At 44.6% G+C, this 18564-nt stretch overlaps 1 protein-coding gene across 2 annotated transcripts in view; it reads left to right on the forward strand.

Moving 5' to 3' along the window:
• LOC129705870 (proline-rich protein 5-like) overlaps window positions 1–18564 on the forward strand; it is an 89333-nt gene that overhangs the window by 58948 nt on the left and 11821 nt on the right. Inside the window, exons 7-9 of one of the 2 annotated variants that reach the window (XM_055649729.1) lie at window positions 635–726; window positions 8598–8738; window positions 10303–10441. In XM_055649729.1, the coding sequence (XP_055505704.1) occupies window positions 635–726; window positions 8598–8738; window positions 10303–10441 (372 nt within the window). The remainder of the gene's footprint in view (window positions 1–634; window positions 727–8597; window positions 8739–10302; window positions 10442–18564) is intronic. The other variant, XM_055649730.1, reaches the window with a different exon arrangement.

The following is an 18564-nucleotide window of genomic DNA, read 5'->3' on the forward strand; positions in this document are numbered from 1 at the left end:
ACACCGCACATTAACACACACTAGAGACAATTTACACTTATACCAAATATACAAACCCAAGCTAATTAACCTACAAACCCTGTACGAGTTTGGAGTGTGGGAGGAAACCGAAGATCTCGGAGAAAACCCACGCGGTCAAGGGGAGATTGTACAAGCTCTGTATAGACGGCACCCGTAGTCGGGATCGAACCCGGGTCCCTGGTGCTGCAAGCGCAGTAAGGCAGCAACTCTACCGCTGCGCCACCGTGCTGCCCTCATTCACAGTGAAAAGTGATCAGATCAACTACTTTGGACATGTTGATTGATGGATAAAGTTGGCCAGGTAGATTTAAACTATTCTTCTTTGAAAACATTCTGAGAGATATTTTGCAAACAGAGTCACAATTTAACTTTTCACTCAGCACTCGCAGAGCCTTAACGCAGATCTGCGTAATGACTCACCCAGCATTCAGCTGAAGTCTAGTTCATTGAGAAATATAACAAAATGTTGCATTCTTCAACACTGACATTCTTCATCTAGAACGACATGGTACATAAAACTAGTTGAATAAAGTTGACCTTAATGAGTTTCCATTGGACACCGTCTACCACTCCAAAGTGACAATCCCAGCCCTGTCTCTTTTTTTGTTCTCAGGTGAAAATATTTTGGAAGTTTTAACGAGAATTTGGGATAATTTCTTCACTGAAATCCTACCCATGCTGCAGGCCATTTTTCACCCCGTACAGGTAAGGAGTGAGCACAGATGAGTCAAAGATTAATGTGAAGGTTTGGTTGAGGAATGGTGAGATTGTGATCCAGAGGCAACACCAGTGTGTGCTATCGTTTTATATGGACGTATATCCATAGATAGGTGCACATGTACATTTTGTGTGTGCATGTATGTACACATATGTGTGCAAGCAAGTGTTCAGCCTACAGTGGTTGGAACTCCAGAGACCAGGTTACCTCCAACTAAGTAGTCAAGCAGCAGTCCCCCGATAACGTGTACGGTTATACAACTCAGAGGCCAAGGTCTGAGCCATTTTCAACACTTTGATACACAAGGCACTCCCCGACTTAAGTAATAGGTGACTTGCTTAATCTCCAGTTGACGTGGCTGTTGTTGCGGCTCAAATTGTAGCCCCTGGCCAATAGCACTTTCTTCAGGCTGCCGCCACCAACAGGAGCCTCTCAGTCACCGTGGGGCTTCCTCCCCTCTCATCAGCTGCTGCTTCCTCCTGTCGGCTTTCACTTTGTCCGCTTCACCCTCAACCTCCCTGGTAATTCCCAACATGTTCCTTCGTTACAGTAGGCAATCCACATCATTTGCATGGCTGACATCAGACCCCTTAAATAAACCGTGCATGTGGGAAAAGATTATCAGGCAGAGATAAAGGTTCAAGGATGTGCTTCCTCATTGAAGAAATGCATCATCCCACCTGACCCCTGGGGATTCTCTGGCCCCTATCCACTCGGGGTGAAGAAGAAGCTCTCAGGCCAGTATTGAGAAGCTCGAGGCGATGGATCAGGAGCATGCAGTAGCTCACTTACACAGTTAAAGGAGAGAACCTGTGTAGGAAGGGATTGCAGATGCTGATTTACACCAGAGATAGATACAAAATGTTGGAGGAACTCAGCGGGACAGGCAGCATCTCTAGACAGAAGGAATGGGTGACGTTTTGGGTCGAGACACTTCATCAGACTCGCTCCCGAACCACCTGCCTGCCCACCCCCTTCAGCCACCACCCACCCCTTCTGAGGAAGAGTGTGCACTTCCCACATTGGCCTCAGCACTTCACAAAACTAGACGGGAACACAAAGAGCCACAAGAAGAAGAATAATTGTGTGTCTATGTCTTATTTGCCTGTGGTGACCATACATAATTAATAACTGACTCCCACTGGTCAAATGCATAAATAAACAAAGGCGATTTGAGATCCAATTTTACTTCGGAGTCACGTGAGTGATTCCGTGAAGACCCCAGCTCCAGTGCGCATGCGACATTATCGCACAGCTGTGCAACGCGGCCAGCGGGAGTCGGGCGCTCCCGCATCCAAGGACGTGAGGTAAGTACTTACCTTAATCGGGCCTTGTGGTTTTTGCTCCAGGGGGAGCAAAGTGAGGCATGGTGAGCGGGCCCCGTTTCGACTCCAGCGTGGGGCCGACAGTGACGGGGACAAGGTGCCACCCGGACCGCTAACGCTGCGGACCGCTGCTAGGAGCTGCGCTATACCGGTCCGCTGAACAGCTGTTCCGTACAGCCGCGGACCGGCGGGAAATTTAAAAAAAACCCGACCGGCAGCCCTGCAGACTCCTGACCAGGAGAATCACCGCCCGGGAACCGCCACAACGCCGCCTGGAAAACGGCAGGCAGCCTCTACATGCAGGTAAGGGGAAATCTTACCAATTTACAGGTTCTACAGGAGCCATCTTCCTCCAAGCTGGAACAGGTTGGAGACAGCAAAAATGAGTATGTCTGTCTCCCCAAGCCAGAGGAGGTCATGAAGTTCACCTCCAGGAGAAGGACTGCCTGCCCAACTCCACACGAGGGTCCTTATCTGGGAGGCAGCCACCGGTAGCGGTGGAGCTATTTCAATGCTCCCGCTCACTCGACACCGAGCCGCTCCCTGTGCCGCCGGTGTAAAGGGGCACTGGCTGAATGCCAAGGGAGCTGACTCTTACCCCAGTGCTATTGCACTAGCCATCTCCCTTGTCGAGGGATTGATGCAACAGCGGAGTGGAGTGCTTTGCCTCCTCCCATTTAGCGCATCCTTTATGCTCCTTTTTTAAGGGCTAAGGAGGCCAGGGCTGGGCTGGCTTAAGTGCTGGGCAGGCGGACGAGAACAGCAGTATGCCAGGGGAGCAGGATCAGGAAGAGCCACTGGGTGTCGTGGGCCACTACATAGCTCCTCCACGCGACCATCTTCCCAACAAAAGCCCTGCAGGAACAGGCCTTTCCAGAGGCAAATCCGCAGGCAGCTGGGTCTCGTAGACTCACAGACAAGCAGCGAATTCTACAGAAGGTCAAGATGTTACCACCTTTGCTCGCCTTTGGTGCTGACGCCTAAGATGTTCCCATATTTGGGATACTCGACTGAACGATGGTGCATATAGACCTGCCCGCAACCCCGAATATATGGGGCTATGCAAACCGCTGCTGCGGGGAAGAGGGAGCAGGCTATGGGACGAGCAGGACATCACATCCAACACCCAGCTGGCAGCACCCCTCGGCATCCACCAGCAATATCAAACAAGGACTGGTGAAAGCCTGGTGACCGCTGCAGATCCCCCATAGTTCTTTTTAGACGGGGCCCAGAGCGGAGCCGTGGGAAGATGCGCAGCCCCACCGACAGCACCAGCATACCAGCAAACTACGCCTTCATGAAAAACAACAAGCATGGAGGTAGGTAGTCTGGTTCCTCCCAGTTTACACTAAAACAAGGGTGTTCTACTAAACTGCATGGGGAGTGGGCTAAGCATGGGATGCTGTCACAAATAACCAAAATATACTCAACAGCATTAGAGGATAAAAACGAATTCAAATTGGGCATTTTACTGCCAGTTCAGCAATGCGCCCAAAGGGCTGTTTCTCCCTCTAAGAAAAGAGAAGTGAGAAGGCAAGCTGAACTAAACAGGCACATTACTAAACGGATTGGAATTTGTATCGAATATATTCACCAAAACTATAAAAGATGATGAATGTAGCATCATCATTGATCTAATATCACTAAATAAATCTGTTGAGTATATCCACTTTAAGATGGAGGTGGAGTTTTGTCACTGCCAGACATCTGATCTCCCTAGGATACCTATGGGGAGCATTGATATGGGAGATGCTAACTATCTTATACCATACACTAGGATCATTATAGATACCTAAATATATTTACCTGGATCATGGATATCCCGGTTAGGGCAACCATGGGAGCATATAGCATTTCATATGGTCTAAACCTCCGCCCTAAACTATTAAAAATGGCCATGAAAATATTAAGAAAACAAGCATAATCATGGCACATATTGGATGATATCCTCATATTAGGGGAAACAAAGGAATTAGCTGTGGAGCAGTTCTAGCTACGAAACAGCTCCCTAAAGCTGAGGTTCATCCCACGCCCAGATAAACCAGAATTGAAGCGTTACTACCAAGGATTATCTGGGCTTCAATAACAATTCCGTCCATATGACTGTTACTTTGCCAAGACACTTGGGTCACTATAATCAAATCATGAATGTACCCACTGAAGCTATATCACAATTAAGGTGGTGGGCAGACATATATTTGGCATAGTTTTCAGCCCTATTATCATCACCAATCCCAACTTGGTTATTTTTAAAAACCAATGCCAGTACTTTAGGCTGGGGAGCAACTAAACTCCATATCCAGCACAGGTAACAGATGGACCAAGTCACAAACATCGTTACTACACATACCGGGCATCAACTTCTTGGGATTGGTGATCGCCTATTGGGCTAAAAAGCATATGCATTTCAAATGCAGCACGTACATATGTGGTTACGGATTGATAATACTATGGTGGTGGCTTATATCAACCATATGGGGAGTATAATAATCATTATTGTGCAACAAATTGGTCAAACAAATCTGTCAATGGTGTGTCAAAAGACATTTTAACTATCAGCTGCCTATGTCCTAGGAAGCTAGAACACAGTAGGAGACACCATGTCACGGGGTACAATTTATGATTACATTGAATAGATGTCATAACCCAAAATATCTGCTAAATTTATTAAGCAGTTTGAAAGCCAGATATCAATTTGGTTGCACAAGACGGAATCACCAGTAACCCATGTATGTGACTTAGGAACCAGATTAGAGGCAGCAGCGATAGATGCATATACGCTGGAAGGGGGAATTTCTGCTTTGCCTTCCTCCCTTCTGCCTCATCCGTCGGGCACTTCGCAATACAGATGGGATCTGTCTCCGAGATATTGAACGTGCCCGACCGGCCTACAGCCATGGTTCCCAGTTCATCACGACACGGTGGGCGAGTCACCTATGGATTTCCCTAGTGGACCATGGTTGCTGACTCAACCCAGTATCAGGCATAAGCCACCCATGCCAGGGAAACATCAAACTCCTGGGTGCAGGTTTTGAATAGACCTTACCAGGGACTGGGATTATCCAAAGGAACCATTACCACCATGTCGGCATCCCTGCGAACAGTCACTAAAAGCTAACATGGGTAAAATACTGCCACGACGCAGGGACAACGAACTATTCAACCACTGACGTATTGGAGTTCCTGGAACATCTACACCATGACTAAAAGGTGAGTTACAGTGCCGTAAATACAGCATGGAGCGCCTTATCTGCTTATCTAAAACCGCATGTCAGCAGAGCATGGGATCCCATCCACTGAAGGTAAACTTATGAAGGGCAACTATAATATAAGCCCCAAACACCCAGGTATATACCCATGTATGGGATATTGGTGTGATATTGACATACCTCAGAGAATGGCACCAGCCAGATCCCTCAGCTTGCTTAATCTATGTTTTAAAAAAGGCTCATGCTTATGGCTCTCGTACACGCTCAAAGAGTCCGGTCACTCCATAAACTAGACTGGATACATGGTGATTACCCCAGACGCATCAAGTTCATATTTAGGTCTGGTAAAATCTAACTCGCAGGTATATGGATTCGGCACGAACTAGCAGGGTCGAGATCGCCTGTGTTTTCCATGCTGTAGTCGTTATATGGCTATATGGACCAGGAACGCCCGATTCACTGGTGGGATTCCGGGCCTACCCACCAGAGTCCAGGTTGAGTGTGGTGACCCATCTACTACTATATATAGACACAACCCACTATCTTAGAGGGAGAGGAAAGCCTATGGGTCAACCACAGTAACCCAAAACGGGGTACGATCCAAACCACTCCAAGGTGGCTCAAACAGGTACTGAAAGCTGCCGGAATAGATAATAATACATTTAATCCCATTCCACTAGGGCAGCATTGATATCAGCGGCTGAACGAATGGACATCCCGGTTGACCACATTTTCAATACAGCAGAATGGTCAAGGGAACCGCGTTCAGAACATTTTTTATTATAAACCGTTGATAAACCTGATTTAATTGCAGGAGAATATTACAAACTGCAATATTAATTTAAGCTCAGAGGAGCTCTGTTATGTTGTTATTGTTAACAAATACCTTTCTGTTTCTTTTGAAAGCAGATCCACTGGTTGATTACGATAACACTTCCTCCCTCATAAACTTCGGCAGTGAGTGAAATAAAAACTGTTACACGGTTTGAAATCACAGACCTTTGAAGTCTTCACGGAATCACTCACGTGACTCCGAAGTAAAATAGTAAGATTAAACGAGTACTTACCAGTACGAAGTTTGATCTGTATTTTATGAGGAGTTACGGTGAGGGATTAAGTGCCCGCCGCTCCCACCCTCATTATACAGATCAAGCTAATAAACTGATGTCTCGTGATCTTTACTATCTTACTTCAAATATTGTGTCTATTCTGTGATTTCACACCGCTGCTTCGAAGTATGCCGCATGCGCACTGGAGCTGGGGTCTTCACTTAATCCCTCACCGTAACTCCTCATAAAATACAGATCAAACTTCGTACTGGTAAGTACTCGTTTAATCTTACTATTTAGCCCAATGCGATCCGAGTTTAGAGCAGCCAATTTTTTGACTGAGTATAATTTAAGAAAATATCCCAGTACTAATATCATATGTAAATCGTGACTGTTTTTATTGTGCATGGCAGACTTCCATGGGTTTAGTAGGAAAGTTAATGCAGGAAGGGAAGTGCATGTGAGTCAGTTTAACAAGAATCAGCGTCACATTTCCAGGGCAATTTCTAAGACTTGTGTAGAACATAAAATGCTAGAATCATTCAGCAGGTCAGACAGTATCTATGGAGGACATGGATAGGCAATGTTTAGGGTTGGGAACACTTCTTCAGACGGCTTTCTCTGTCTCTCAAAGGTCCCGACCCGAAATGTCACCAACCCATGACATCCAGAGATGCAGCCTGACTGCTGAGTTACTCCAGCGCTTTGTATTTTTTGCAAGATTCCTGCATCTGCAGTTCCTTGTACTTACGTCCTGTGTTCAGTCTTTGGTACCTGTAAAATATTTGTAAACCTGCACTAATTTCCAGCAGCCTACGGAGACGTTCCTGGACCTCAGCTTGTAGAAATAGTGATCTAGAGTGAATAGTGTGAGAAATCCAACATGGTGTCCTCACACTAGGAGCACAGAATGGGACTAATGTAGCCTCTGCAAAACCACGCAGATGCTGGAAACTATAGCCGGTGCAGCTGGACTGATTGTCACATTTTTGTCACACATTTTTTTTAACTTCCCTTGTCATTTGTTTTCGAAAGTGCTGACCACCAGTTTGATTGTGCAGTCTTGGCACCAGGTACATTCTTTTTTAAAAAAAACTGAAAACTATTTTCACCCACTGTTCCTAAATTAGGCTTTCATAAAATAAACCATGTATTAAATTACACTTAACAGTAATACTACTGAACGTACTTTCTGTTTTGCTTCATTACGTAGCTTGTTTCTGGAAATTATTTGGAAGTTCCAATCTCTCCTAAAGTTCTGGGCTATGAAGTGTTAATTTTCCCCAGTTTTGATGCTGTCAGCTACTACTACTACCCTGTGCATTAATGTGACACCATGTTACTCCTCACATGTCTATTTCAGGGTATATGGGGAAAAGGCAGGAACGGGGTACTGATTGGGGATGATCAGCCTTGATCACATTGAATGGCGGTGCTAGCTCGAAGGGCCGAATGGCCTACTCCTGCACCTATTGTCTATTGTCTAATCAATTTAGTTTCAGTGTATTTGAAGCAGAATTGCTATTATTGTAAACTTTTTTTTTAAACATCAAATACTGGGAATCTGAAATTGAACCAGAAAATGCTGGAAGCACTTAGCAGGTCAGGAAGCATCTGTGGAAAGAGAAACTTGAGTTAACATTTCAAGTCCAAGATTCGTCATCAGAAATGGGTAAGAGAGGAAACAAATTAATTTTCAGTTGCAGAGATGGGTTGTGATGGAGGAGTGGGGAGACAGGGCTAGTGGGGGGGGGGGGGGGGGGGGGGGGGGGGGGGGAGCTGGGGAGGGGAATATGTAGAACAAAGAACATATCTCTGGTAGGGCAAACCAAAAGGATGAGGTGGCAATTGGAAGCACACAATACTTCTTTATCTGTATTATATTTTGATCATAGCATGGTAGCCAGAATGCCCAACAGGTTAATTGGCTTGGTGTAAATGTAAAAATGGTCTCTAGTGGGTGGGGTGTAGGATACTGTTAATAAGCAGGGATCGCTGGTCGGAGCGGACCCGGTGAGCCAAAGGGCCTATTACCGTGCTGTATCTCTAAACTAAACTAAACAGGCCAGGCTGTACCAATATAGAGAGAGCTATTATTAATACACTCACAAATAATTCACACGCTACAACCAGAGGTGATAATGTGTGTCAAGCATTTGTACAATGCCAGTGACAAAATAATGTCTGGCCTAAAATGAGAAATAACCTGGTGTGACAGAGGAGGCCCTTGAGAAAACTTACAGCAATTAACTGGGATGCTTGATCCTTCTGCCAGGGGCAAGAACTAACCATTCGTCAGATGGCTTTGCTGGGATTCCGAGATCTAGTACTGCTGAAGGCTAATCTGGAGCAGGTGCTACACCAACATCATGCTGACATGCCTCCATCCATCACACAGATGTTACTCGTGCTTCAGGTAAGGGACTTGATGTAGTCTCCTATTGTTTAAATGGGTTAAAGCATGCACTTCCTTTCAGGTTAGGTTTGAGTTTATTGCCACATGCACTAGGTACAGTGAACAGCTTTCTTTTGCATACTATCCAATTAAATCAGCTACTACATATAGATACAATCAAGCTAAACCCAAGTACAAGTGGAGCAAATGGAAAGAAACATAGTGCAGAACAATGTAGCGTAACAATTCCAAAGACAAAGTGCAATGTCCATTATGAGTGAAAGGAGAAATGGACACCAAAATGTAGCAGTTACTCTGGGGTACACCATTTGGTCTCCAAATCTGATTCAGTCACTCACTCATGGCCATGGCTTTCTATATCCCATATTTGTCTTTTTTTATTATAATCTTCAGTTCCTTGGTGTGATGCAGCTTCAAACTTACTAAACCAACTCTGCTCGCCAACATAACCTTTCATTTTTTAACATGGAAGTCAATGGGAAGCCAAACCTAATCTTGCCTTCTTCTCTGACACACACTCTCACAGAGTCATGCACATGTTCACATGCCTAAAGATACACTCATAAGTATTCATTCATAAGCGCACTTGCTGTATGCACATACTCACAGCACAACTCACATACGCACACATTCAGAAAAACACACACATCAACACACACGAACAGTCACTCATGTACATGCACATTCAAAAGCACCTAAACACACAATGGACACACACACACACACACACACACACACAGACAAGCTTACTTACAAGTGAATTAGTAACTACGGCAACAGCACAACTCTTATTAAACTGATATAAACACGCAGCTGGCAAACAGAAAATAACACCTATTACTATATCATTTAATGCAACTAATATATCATTTTAACACATCATGTAAGGAGCGAATTATACCTCTAAGCTTCGATTTGAAGTGAATTAAAAGATAGCACCTGCCCAATGAACTTTCCCACAGAACGTGGCTGAAACTGAGAGATTGCAGTAGGAAAGCACCCACAGAAGAATGGATGAGAAACATGCAGGATCATTACCCTAATGCATTCTGCTTCAGAGCAACAGTTCAAATCTTGCAAATTTTATGAAACAACGCCAAAAGTGCTGGAAATGCTCAGCCGGTCGGGTGCACCATGTGTGGTGCTTGCTTTAGGCTGGACCAGGCAGAGTCCCTGCTCCATGGGCTCAGTAACACATCAGCAGAGGCGTTGGTCTCAGCCGGCACATGAAGTGAGCTCACTCCCCCTGCAGACGTCCAGTGTAACCCTTGGTAGTTTGACCTATTGTCTAATTTTACAGAGCATTGTATCTCTTGTTACCACTTCATGTGCAAGCAGTTATGCCAAAGTAAACTTGATTGGTAACGCATGAAAATAAAATACTGAAGTTGGTGAATATTTTAAATGCAGGGTCTTTGACCAGAAGTGTTAACTGTTTCTCTTTCCACAGACACTGCCTCATCTGCTGAGTATTTCCAATGTTTTCTGTTCTAATTTCAGATTTTCAGCATCTGCAATTTTTTTATGACTTTTCTTGTACATTTGCTGATGCTTTTTCTGCCAGGGTGCTCATGAGCCTAAAGGACCAACTGAGGAATACATCCAGCTGGAGCGTTTGGTAGAGTTGGCGGTCTCCCCGTATCTGGGCTTGTATGGATTTCTCCCCAGGGACAGGAACATCACGAACTCTGTCTACTTTCTTGGTACGTCAATTCCTTCTGTAATATGCTGGAGAGACACGAGAGAGGGCCGATATTCTTTGGCACTTTTTAATATCCTTGGCAGCTGCAAATGAGCCGGGGATGGCGGGACTGTCATTATGAGGAAAGATTGAAAAGACTAGGCTTGTATTCACAGGAGTTTAGAAGGAGCTTATAGAAACATATAAAATTATAAAGGGACTGGACAAGCTAGATGCAGGAAAAATGTTCCCAATGTTGGGCAAGTCCAGAACCAGGGGCCACAGTCTTAGAATAAAGGGCAGGCCATTTAAGACTGAGGTGAGAACATTTTTTTTCACCCAGAGAGTTTGTGGAATCCCTGCCACAGAAGGCAGTGGAGGCCAAATCACTGGATGGATTTAAGAGAGAGTTAGATAGAGCTCTAAGGGCTAGTGGAATCAAGGGATATGGGGATAAGGCAGGTATGTGTTATTGATTGGGGACAATCAGCCATGATCACAATGAATGACGGTGCTGGCTCGAAGGGCCGAATGGCCTCCTCCTGCACCTATGTTTCTAAGTTTCTCTATGCTCACTCACGGTGGCGCAGTGGTAAAGTTGCTGCCTTAGAGCGCTTGCAGTGCCGGACACCCGGGTTCAATCCCGACTACGGGTGCTGTCTGTACGGAGTTTGTACGTCCTCACCGTGACCTGCGTGGGTTTGCTCCGAGATCTTTGGTTTCCTCCCACACTCCAAAGACGTACAGGTTTTTAGGTAAATTGGCTTGGCAAATGTAAAAATTGTCCCTAGTGTGTAGGATAATGTTAATGTGTGGGGATCTCTGGTTGGCACGGACCTAGTGGGCTGAAGGGCCTGTTTCCATGCTGTATCACTAAACTAAACTAAACCTTTGCTCAGTTACCCCATCTCAGTCTGAAGAAGGGTCTCTACCCGAAACGTCACCTATTCCTTTTCTCCAGAGATGTTGCCTGACCCGCTGAGTTACTCCAGGTTTTTGTGTCTATTTACCTCATCTCCAATATCGTTTCTAAGGGATGTTTTTCTAAAAAAAGGTTTTTACTTAAAAACTTATTGCAGATGCTGGAAATCTCAAATCAAACAGGATGTGCTGGAAATGTCCAGTAATTTCGGGCAGCATTGGTGGAGAAAGAAATGACTGTGTGGAATAAATCTGGGACATTTCAGCTTTCCGAAATTATTTCACAAAGTCATTAATTTCCAATGGAAAGATTAGATAGATGTAAACCAATCAACCCACTTTATGCATCGCACAAGTTAAAATGACCCCCATTGATTGCAAAATGGATTGTTAATGGATGTATGATTATATTATATGATTATATTGTTTTCAAGGCTTCAAGGTCAGTTTATTGTCACGTGTACCAATTAAGCAACAGTGAAATTTGAGTTACATACAGCCATACTTAGTGAAAAGCAACACAACCACACAAAAGTTAACATAAACATCCATCACAGTGGATTCCACATTCCTCACTGTGTTGGAAGGCAATAAAGTTCAACCTTCCTCCACTTTGTTCTCCCGTGGTCGGGGCAGTCAAACCATCCACATCCGATGTTAAAGTTCACAGCCCCCGCGGTTGGAGCTTCGATCCCCGGCAAAGGGATCGCAAGCTCCGCGATGTTAAATTCCTGCGACTCCCGCCACTTGGAGCGCCGGGTCGATCTCCAGGAAAGGCCGCAGTGGGGATGGAGATGCGAAACGGGAAAAAAATCGCATCTCCGTCCAGGTAAGAGATTGAAAAAAGGTTTCCCCCAACCCCCACCCCCCACATAAAACAAACCAAGGAACACTAAAACATACTTTTAACACATACTAAAAAATTACAAACAGAAGAAAGGACAGACAGACTGTTGGCGAGGCAGCCACTGCTAGTTGTAAACAAAAGGGTTACAATAATTTCTGGAGTAATGTAAAACAATAAAACCTAATTTCTTTTGGACTCTCACACAAAGGCACCTTTGACCCTTCCCGGTAGACATGTATGCCTTCCCTGGTAAAATAGGGACATTTGTTTAGAGATACGGCATGGAAACAGATTCTCTGCCGACCAGCAATCCCCGTACAATAGTTCTATCCTACACACTCGGGACAATTTTGCAGAAGCCAATTAACCTACAAAGCTGTATGTCTTTAGAATGTGTGAAGAAACCAGGAATACCCACACGGTCACAGGGAGAACATACAAACTCCATACAGACAGCACCCGTGGTCAGGATCGAACCCGGGTCTCTGGCACTGTAAGGCAGCAGCTCTATCGTTGTGCCACTGTGACATGGGCAGGAACCTTCCCCAACACCCAATCCATAATTGGAGGCCAGCAAACTGACAAAGTGGCCCCTTTGATACTGATCAGCCTGGTAATCATCTTTGCCTTATGCACCTCCTCTTAACCTACCTGATCTCCCAGTTGCACAGCACTTTAACTCCCTTTCCCATTCCCAATATGACCTTTCTGTCCTGGGCCTCCTCCATTGTTAAAGTGAGGCCCAGCGCAAATTGGAGGAGCAGCACCTCATATTTCACTTGGGTAGCTCACATCCCAGCGGTATGAACATTGACTTCTCTAACTTCAAATAGCCCTTGCTTTCCCTCTCTATCTATCCCCTCCCCCTTCCCAGTTCTCCCACCAGTGTTACGGTCTCCGACTACATTCTATCTCTGTCCCGCCCACTCCCCTGACATCAGTCCGAAGGAGGGTCTCGACCCGAAACGTTACCCAATCCTTCTACTCAGAGATGCTGCATGTCCCGCTGAGTTATTCCAGCATTTTGTGTCTATCACGTTCTCCTTATGCTGGGCAGGTAGGAAGATAGGAGCAGGATCCTGGTTTAAATATGAACAATTATTAATTGCAAAAAATAAGGATGCCATCATGCCCAATAGAAGAGCTCCCCCATCAGTTCCATTCCCCCCCACATCCTAATGGAGCCCCACTGACATTATCAACAGTAATCGAATAATAATCTTAACCCAGTCTGGTGCCAAGATGCATTATTGGGAAATGGCAACAACAAAAAATAATTACATTTTTTCACTTTGATTTACCACTTTTGGAATACGAGCCAATCCTTTTAGGATGAGATAAGATATTGTAATGGATAGAAGCCAGATGAATGAGATAAGTGGTAGATTTTTTTCATTCTTTGAGCGCTAAATCTTTGGAGTTGACTGTACCCATGGTCAGTTACTGAGACCATTCAAATCAGAGATCAATAACTTTCCAGATATTAAAGGAATCAAGGCACATGCATATTGGGCAGGGAAATTGGGTTGAGGTAGAAGGTTGACTATGATGAATGGCTGAGCTGGCTTGACACTCTAATGGAAGAAGCTTCCTTTCATCTCAGTCCTAAACCCAATCCTAATCACATCAAATGCCCCGTTGTTCTTGAGTTGCAGCCAGCGGCAGAAAAGTCAGTTAATTTAAGAATTAATCTCATTCATCTGGGTTCTATCCATTACATCTCCAGCCCCTTATACTCTAACAAAAAAAGAATTTGTGTAGGTATAGTAAATGGATAAATGATTCTTTATGTCCATGTGGACTCAACAAGTTCCCATGCTGCATAACTCTACAACTCTCCCCTCATCAATTCTACCAAGGAAACATTGGTAATTTTCAGGAAACTTGAATTACCTTTACCAATAAAATGTATGTTTGCACTCCCTTCCCGAACCTCCTGAGTTTACCTAAAGTGCACCGTACAGAAAAATCTACCCTGATGAATTTAAAATTAGGGTAGAGATTTAATTAACCAAATATAGTGATTCTGAAGCAACGTTTCATTATCAACTAAATAGCTATTGATGCAAAATGTCCGACAGTCACCTTGTTATTGTTTAAGAATTCACGCGAATTGTATCTTATCTTTATCGGAGAAGAAACAAAGGTTTTACACTGTTAGGGTTCTTTTCTATGCTGCCAATTGTTTTCTGCTCCTGCAATTCTCTGTGCTGTGCTTCTCACCACTGAAACTAATGAGCCATGTGTTGATCTAAGGGCCAAAGTACAATGAATGAGCATCATTGAATCAGGGACATTATCAAGCTATTACCTGAATAAACACATGCACTTGCACACAAACACACGCACACAACTCTTAAATATATACGTGCACACAAAAAAACACAAATATACATGCACACAGACACACACAAATACACTCATGACACACGTGCACTTATATGTGCATGTGTACACACACGCACACATACATACATACACATGCGGGCGCATACACACATACACATACATATTTCACCCTTACTTTCATAATCCTTCACTCATCATCCAGACTTATGCCCCTGTCCCACTTAGACGATTATTTAGGTGACTACAGGTAACTAGGCAGTCGCCACATGGTTGCCGGGGTGTTGCCTGTATGGTCGTGAGTAGTCTCCTCAGTCGCCCAAAGAATCGTAGTGTTTTTCTAGCCACCGCTGGATTTTGAAATGTTCAAAACTTTTCGGCGACAGTTGTCTTGACGCCAATGAGCGTAGCTTGACTTCTCCTGACGGAGGTGATGTCGTAGGCTGTCACCAGGATGAGGTAGGTTGTTGCCAGGATTACGGAGGTTGTCGCTGGTGCTAACTTCGGTGAATTCCATTGGCGACTACCTTACGGAACCTTCGCCAACCGGCGACAGGTACCGGCGACTGAATTATCTTACCTTGTCGCAGCATGTCGCGGGTGGACGTAGGTTGTCGTAGGTGTGGTCGTTGGTGGACGTCCTAATGGGTCGCCGCTTGTCGGTAGCTTGCCGTAGCTTGACGTCGACTCGGTGGTGGGTTTTGTAGACATTGTCGGAGACATTGTCATGGGGGGCCAGTCGCCGGTTTTTCGGCGAGCTGCTACGACTGTGACAGTCGCCAAAGTGGGACAGGCCCATTATTCTTTCTCTTTGTTGTTCAGTTCGTTCAGATTTTTACTATATTATCTTCTTTGAAGCTTTAGTTTCAAAAGTCAAGAGTGTTTAATTGTCATTTGTACCAAAACGGAACAACAAAATTCTTACACGCAGCAGCATAGCAGATCCGTAAGCACAGTACTCAATGGGTAATAAAATAAAACAAACAACAACAAAAAGGTCAATGCAAAGGAAATACAATATTAGTGCGAAACAAAGAAAAAATGGAAGTCCCCAGTGCAACCAAGATAGTTCGTAGTTCGGTTTAGTCTGATGGGTTAAACATAGAAACATAGAAATTAGGTGCAGGAGTAGGCCATTCGGCCCTTCGAGCCTGCACCGCCATTCAATATGATCATGGCTGATCATCCAACTCAGTATCCCGTACCTGCCTTCTCTCCATCCCCCCTGATCCCCTTAGCCACAAGGGCCACATCTAACTCCCTCTTAAATATAGCGAATGAACTGGCCTCAACTACCCTCTGTGGCAGAGAGTTCCAGAGATTCACCACTCTCTGTGTGAAAAAAAGTTCTTCTCATCTCGGTTTTAAAGGATTTCCCCCTTATCCTTAAGCTGTGACCCCTTGTCCTGGACTTCCCTAACATCGGGAACACTCTTCCTGCATCTAGCCTGTCCAACCCCTTAAGAATTTTGTAAGTTTCTATAAGATCCCCTCTCAATCTCCTAAATTCTAGAGAGTATAAACCAAGTCTATCCAGTCTTTCTTCATAAGACAGTCCTGACATCCCAGGAATCAGTCTGGTGAAGCCATCTCTGCACTCCCTCTATGGCAATAATGTCCTTCCTCAGATTTGGAGACCAAAACTGTACGCAATACTCCAGGTGTGGTCTCACCAAGACCCTGTACAACTACAGTAGAACCTCCCTGCTCCTATACTCAAATCCTTTTGCAATGAAAGTTAACATACCATTCGCTTTCTTTACTGCCTGCTGCACCTGCATGCCTACCTTCAATGACTGGTGTACCATGACACCCAGGTCTCGCTGCATCTCCCCCTTTCCCAATCGGCCACCATTTAGATAATAGTCTGCTTTCCCGTTTTTGCCTCCCATTTTGGTTGTTGGGAAGAAGCTGTTCCTAAGCCTGGAGGCCAAATTTATCAGGGTTTAGTGAACTGAACCCCAGAAGAGTCAAATGCTCAATCAGTTGTACTGTTTTGGCTGCAATTCTACCCAGTTCTTTCCCTGCTCCTTATCGCAAGGCGTTCCTCATCCTTTCCTCCAACCACTTTCTTCAGCATTTTGGAACTTAATCCATCAACCACATTGATTGATTCGTGTATCAACTTTGTTTCAAGCCTACCACCTCTCAGTCAATGCGTTCTTCTCCACTGCTAGCAAAATGCGAACTGCCACATTTTCCTAACCTTTATCTTGTCTGCAAGTATCTCCTTCCTGAAGGGTTGTAAAGTATTTAAGCTGCTGATGGAAAGATATACCTAGTGCCAGTCCCTCGTATAATAGGGAGTTGTGCACGGGTGATGTAGGTTTTATTTACATGGCCTTGGAAAGACCAAATTACATTTTATATGAATGGAATTGCTAAATGATATTTCTAATTATAACATTTGTGGGATGTCCTGAAAGATTACTGTTGTACAGTGTAGATAGGGAACTGGCAGCAGGGGACTTAACACGTCAGCCCCTCTGTACTCTTATTAGAATGGATACAATGGTTCCAAATTGTCACACACTCTATGCCTCTAAATTGCCCCGATTGTGTAGAGAGTGGGAAAACATAGAACTAGTGTGGAGAGGTGATCGCAGGTCAGTGTGGACTCGGTGGGCTGAAGGGCCTGTTTCCATTCTGTATCATTCAATCAATTCAATTCATCAATTTGTTTATTCATTGTGTAGGCTGCTTTTTTTCTGGAGAAATACTGGGCATAAAGTTATGTGGTAATGTGGCTGGAAGGAATTATCGCTGTCGTCTCCATTCTGACTGGGTCTTGTGTTGTTGTACACTCGGCCAGTTATTCTATTCAAACTTGATTGAGTGAGCAAATGAAAGATCTGCCCAGTCTGCAGAAGCAACCACCTCCTAGTCTCATTCTCACAGGTCCGTTGCACTTGCAACTGAGCCGGGCCTTGGAAAGGTACAATTGCAGTCGTGCTTCGCCATCACTATGAAAGTGACCGAGTTGTGTGTTTTGTACCCTGGCTCTGAAAATGTGCGAGTTGCGGGGTGGTGTCAGCTGAGGTGTCACCCCCTGCCTTCGAAATCTGGCCCCAAGTTCCACAGCCGAATGCAGCTGAATCTGGGAAAGAGGACCTGTGCTTTTGCAGGTTATTGGTGCAGTCCGTGGGCCTCCGCTGCATGTGTGCGTCACCATGATGAGCAAGTGTTAACAGGAGAAACACGGCCAATGACTGATGCCATTTTGGTATCAGGAAGTGGTTTAAAAATACAGTGCGAAACAAAACATTGTGTCACAGATCTCGCCTGCTGACTTATTCTTGCTTTTAGTAGCAGATACTGTGAGAACAACAGCTGGCCGTTCAGCCCGTAGGCCTATTTTATCTTCGAGTCATTTACCATAGAAGTGTCCCTTCCACCCATCTTATCCATACTGACCTTTTTGCCCAAATACACTAATCTAATCCCCATTGCATCTCATTTTCCCATTGATCCTCTATATCTTTTTCAAAGATGCACAAATCCCTGTTTTGGAAGCCACAGGTGGTACTGTGCCCAGAGCCCAATGGTCCAAAGAATTCTATACTTCAGTAACTTCTGTGAACAAAATGTTGCTTCCTGCTTTTGCACTGAATAGATTGACTATAGTTTTAAACCTATGGCCCTCCATATTGGATTGTCCCATCTTGGAAGAAATGTTTCTCTCGGCTACATGCCCGTTACCAGGTTGAATGAAATACAAACCAAGGATATGCAAAATTCCTCACGGTTAAATCCTCCTGAGGTATGGTGGAGAAAGCTGAACACAGTATCCAGGATGAATCTGACCAACTTTGTACAGCAGTTATTGGGATAAAAGTACATTTTACTGGTTATTTTCATTTACTTGCCAACCAGCAATTGGTGATTAATGGTTTTAGTTTTTAGTTTAATTGTAGTTTTCTCAGCATTTAGAAAAGACTTGCATATTTCCTCAATTCATTGTGAATGAATTCACACTTGATGTCCTCTGGGAAAGCACGGTGGCGTAGTGGTAGAGACCCGGGTTCGATCCT

Source organism: Leucoraja erinacea, chromosome 18 (assembly GCF_028641065.1).
Source record: "Leucoraja erinacea ecotype New England chromosome 18, Leri_hhj_1, whole genome shotgun sequence".
Taxonomy (NCBI): Eukaryota; Metazoa; Chordata; class Chondrichthyes; order Rajiformes; family Rajidae; genus Leucoraja; species Leucoraja erinaceus.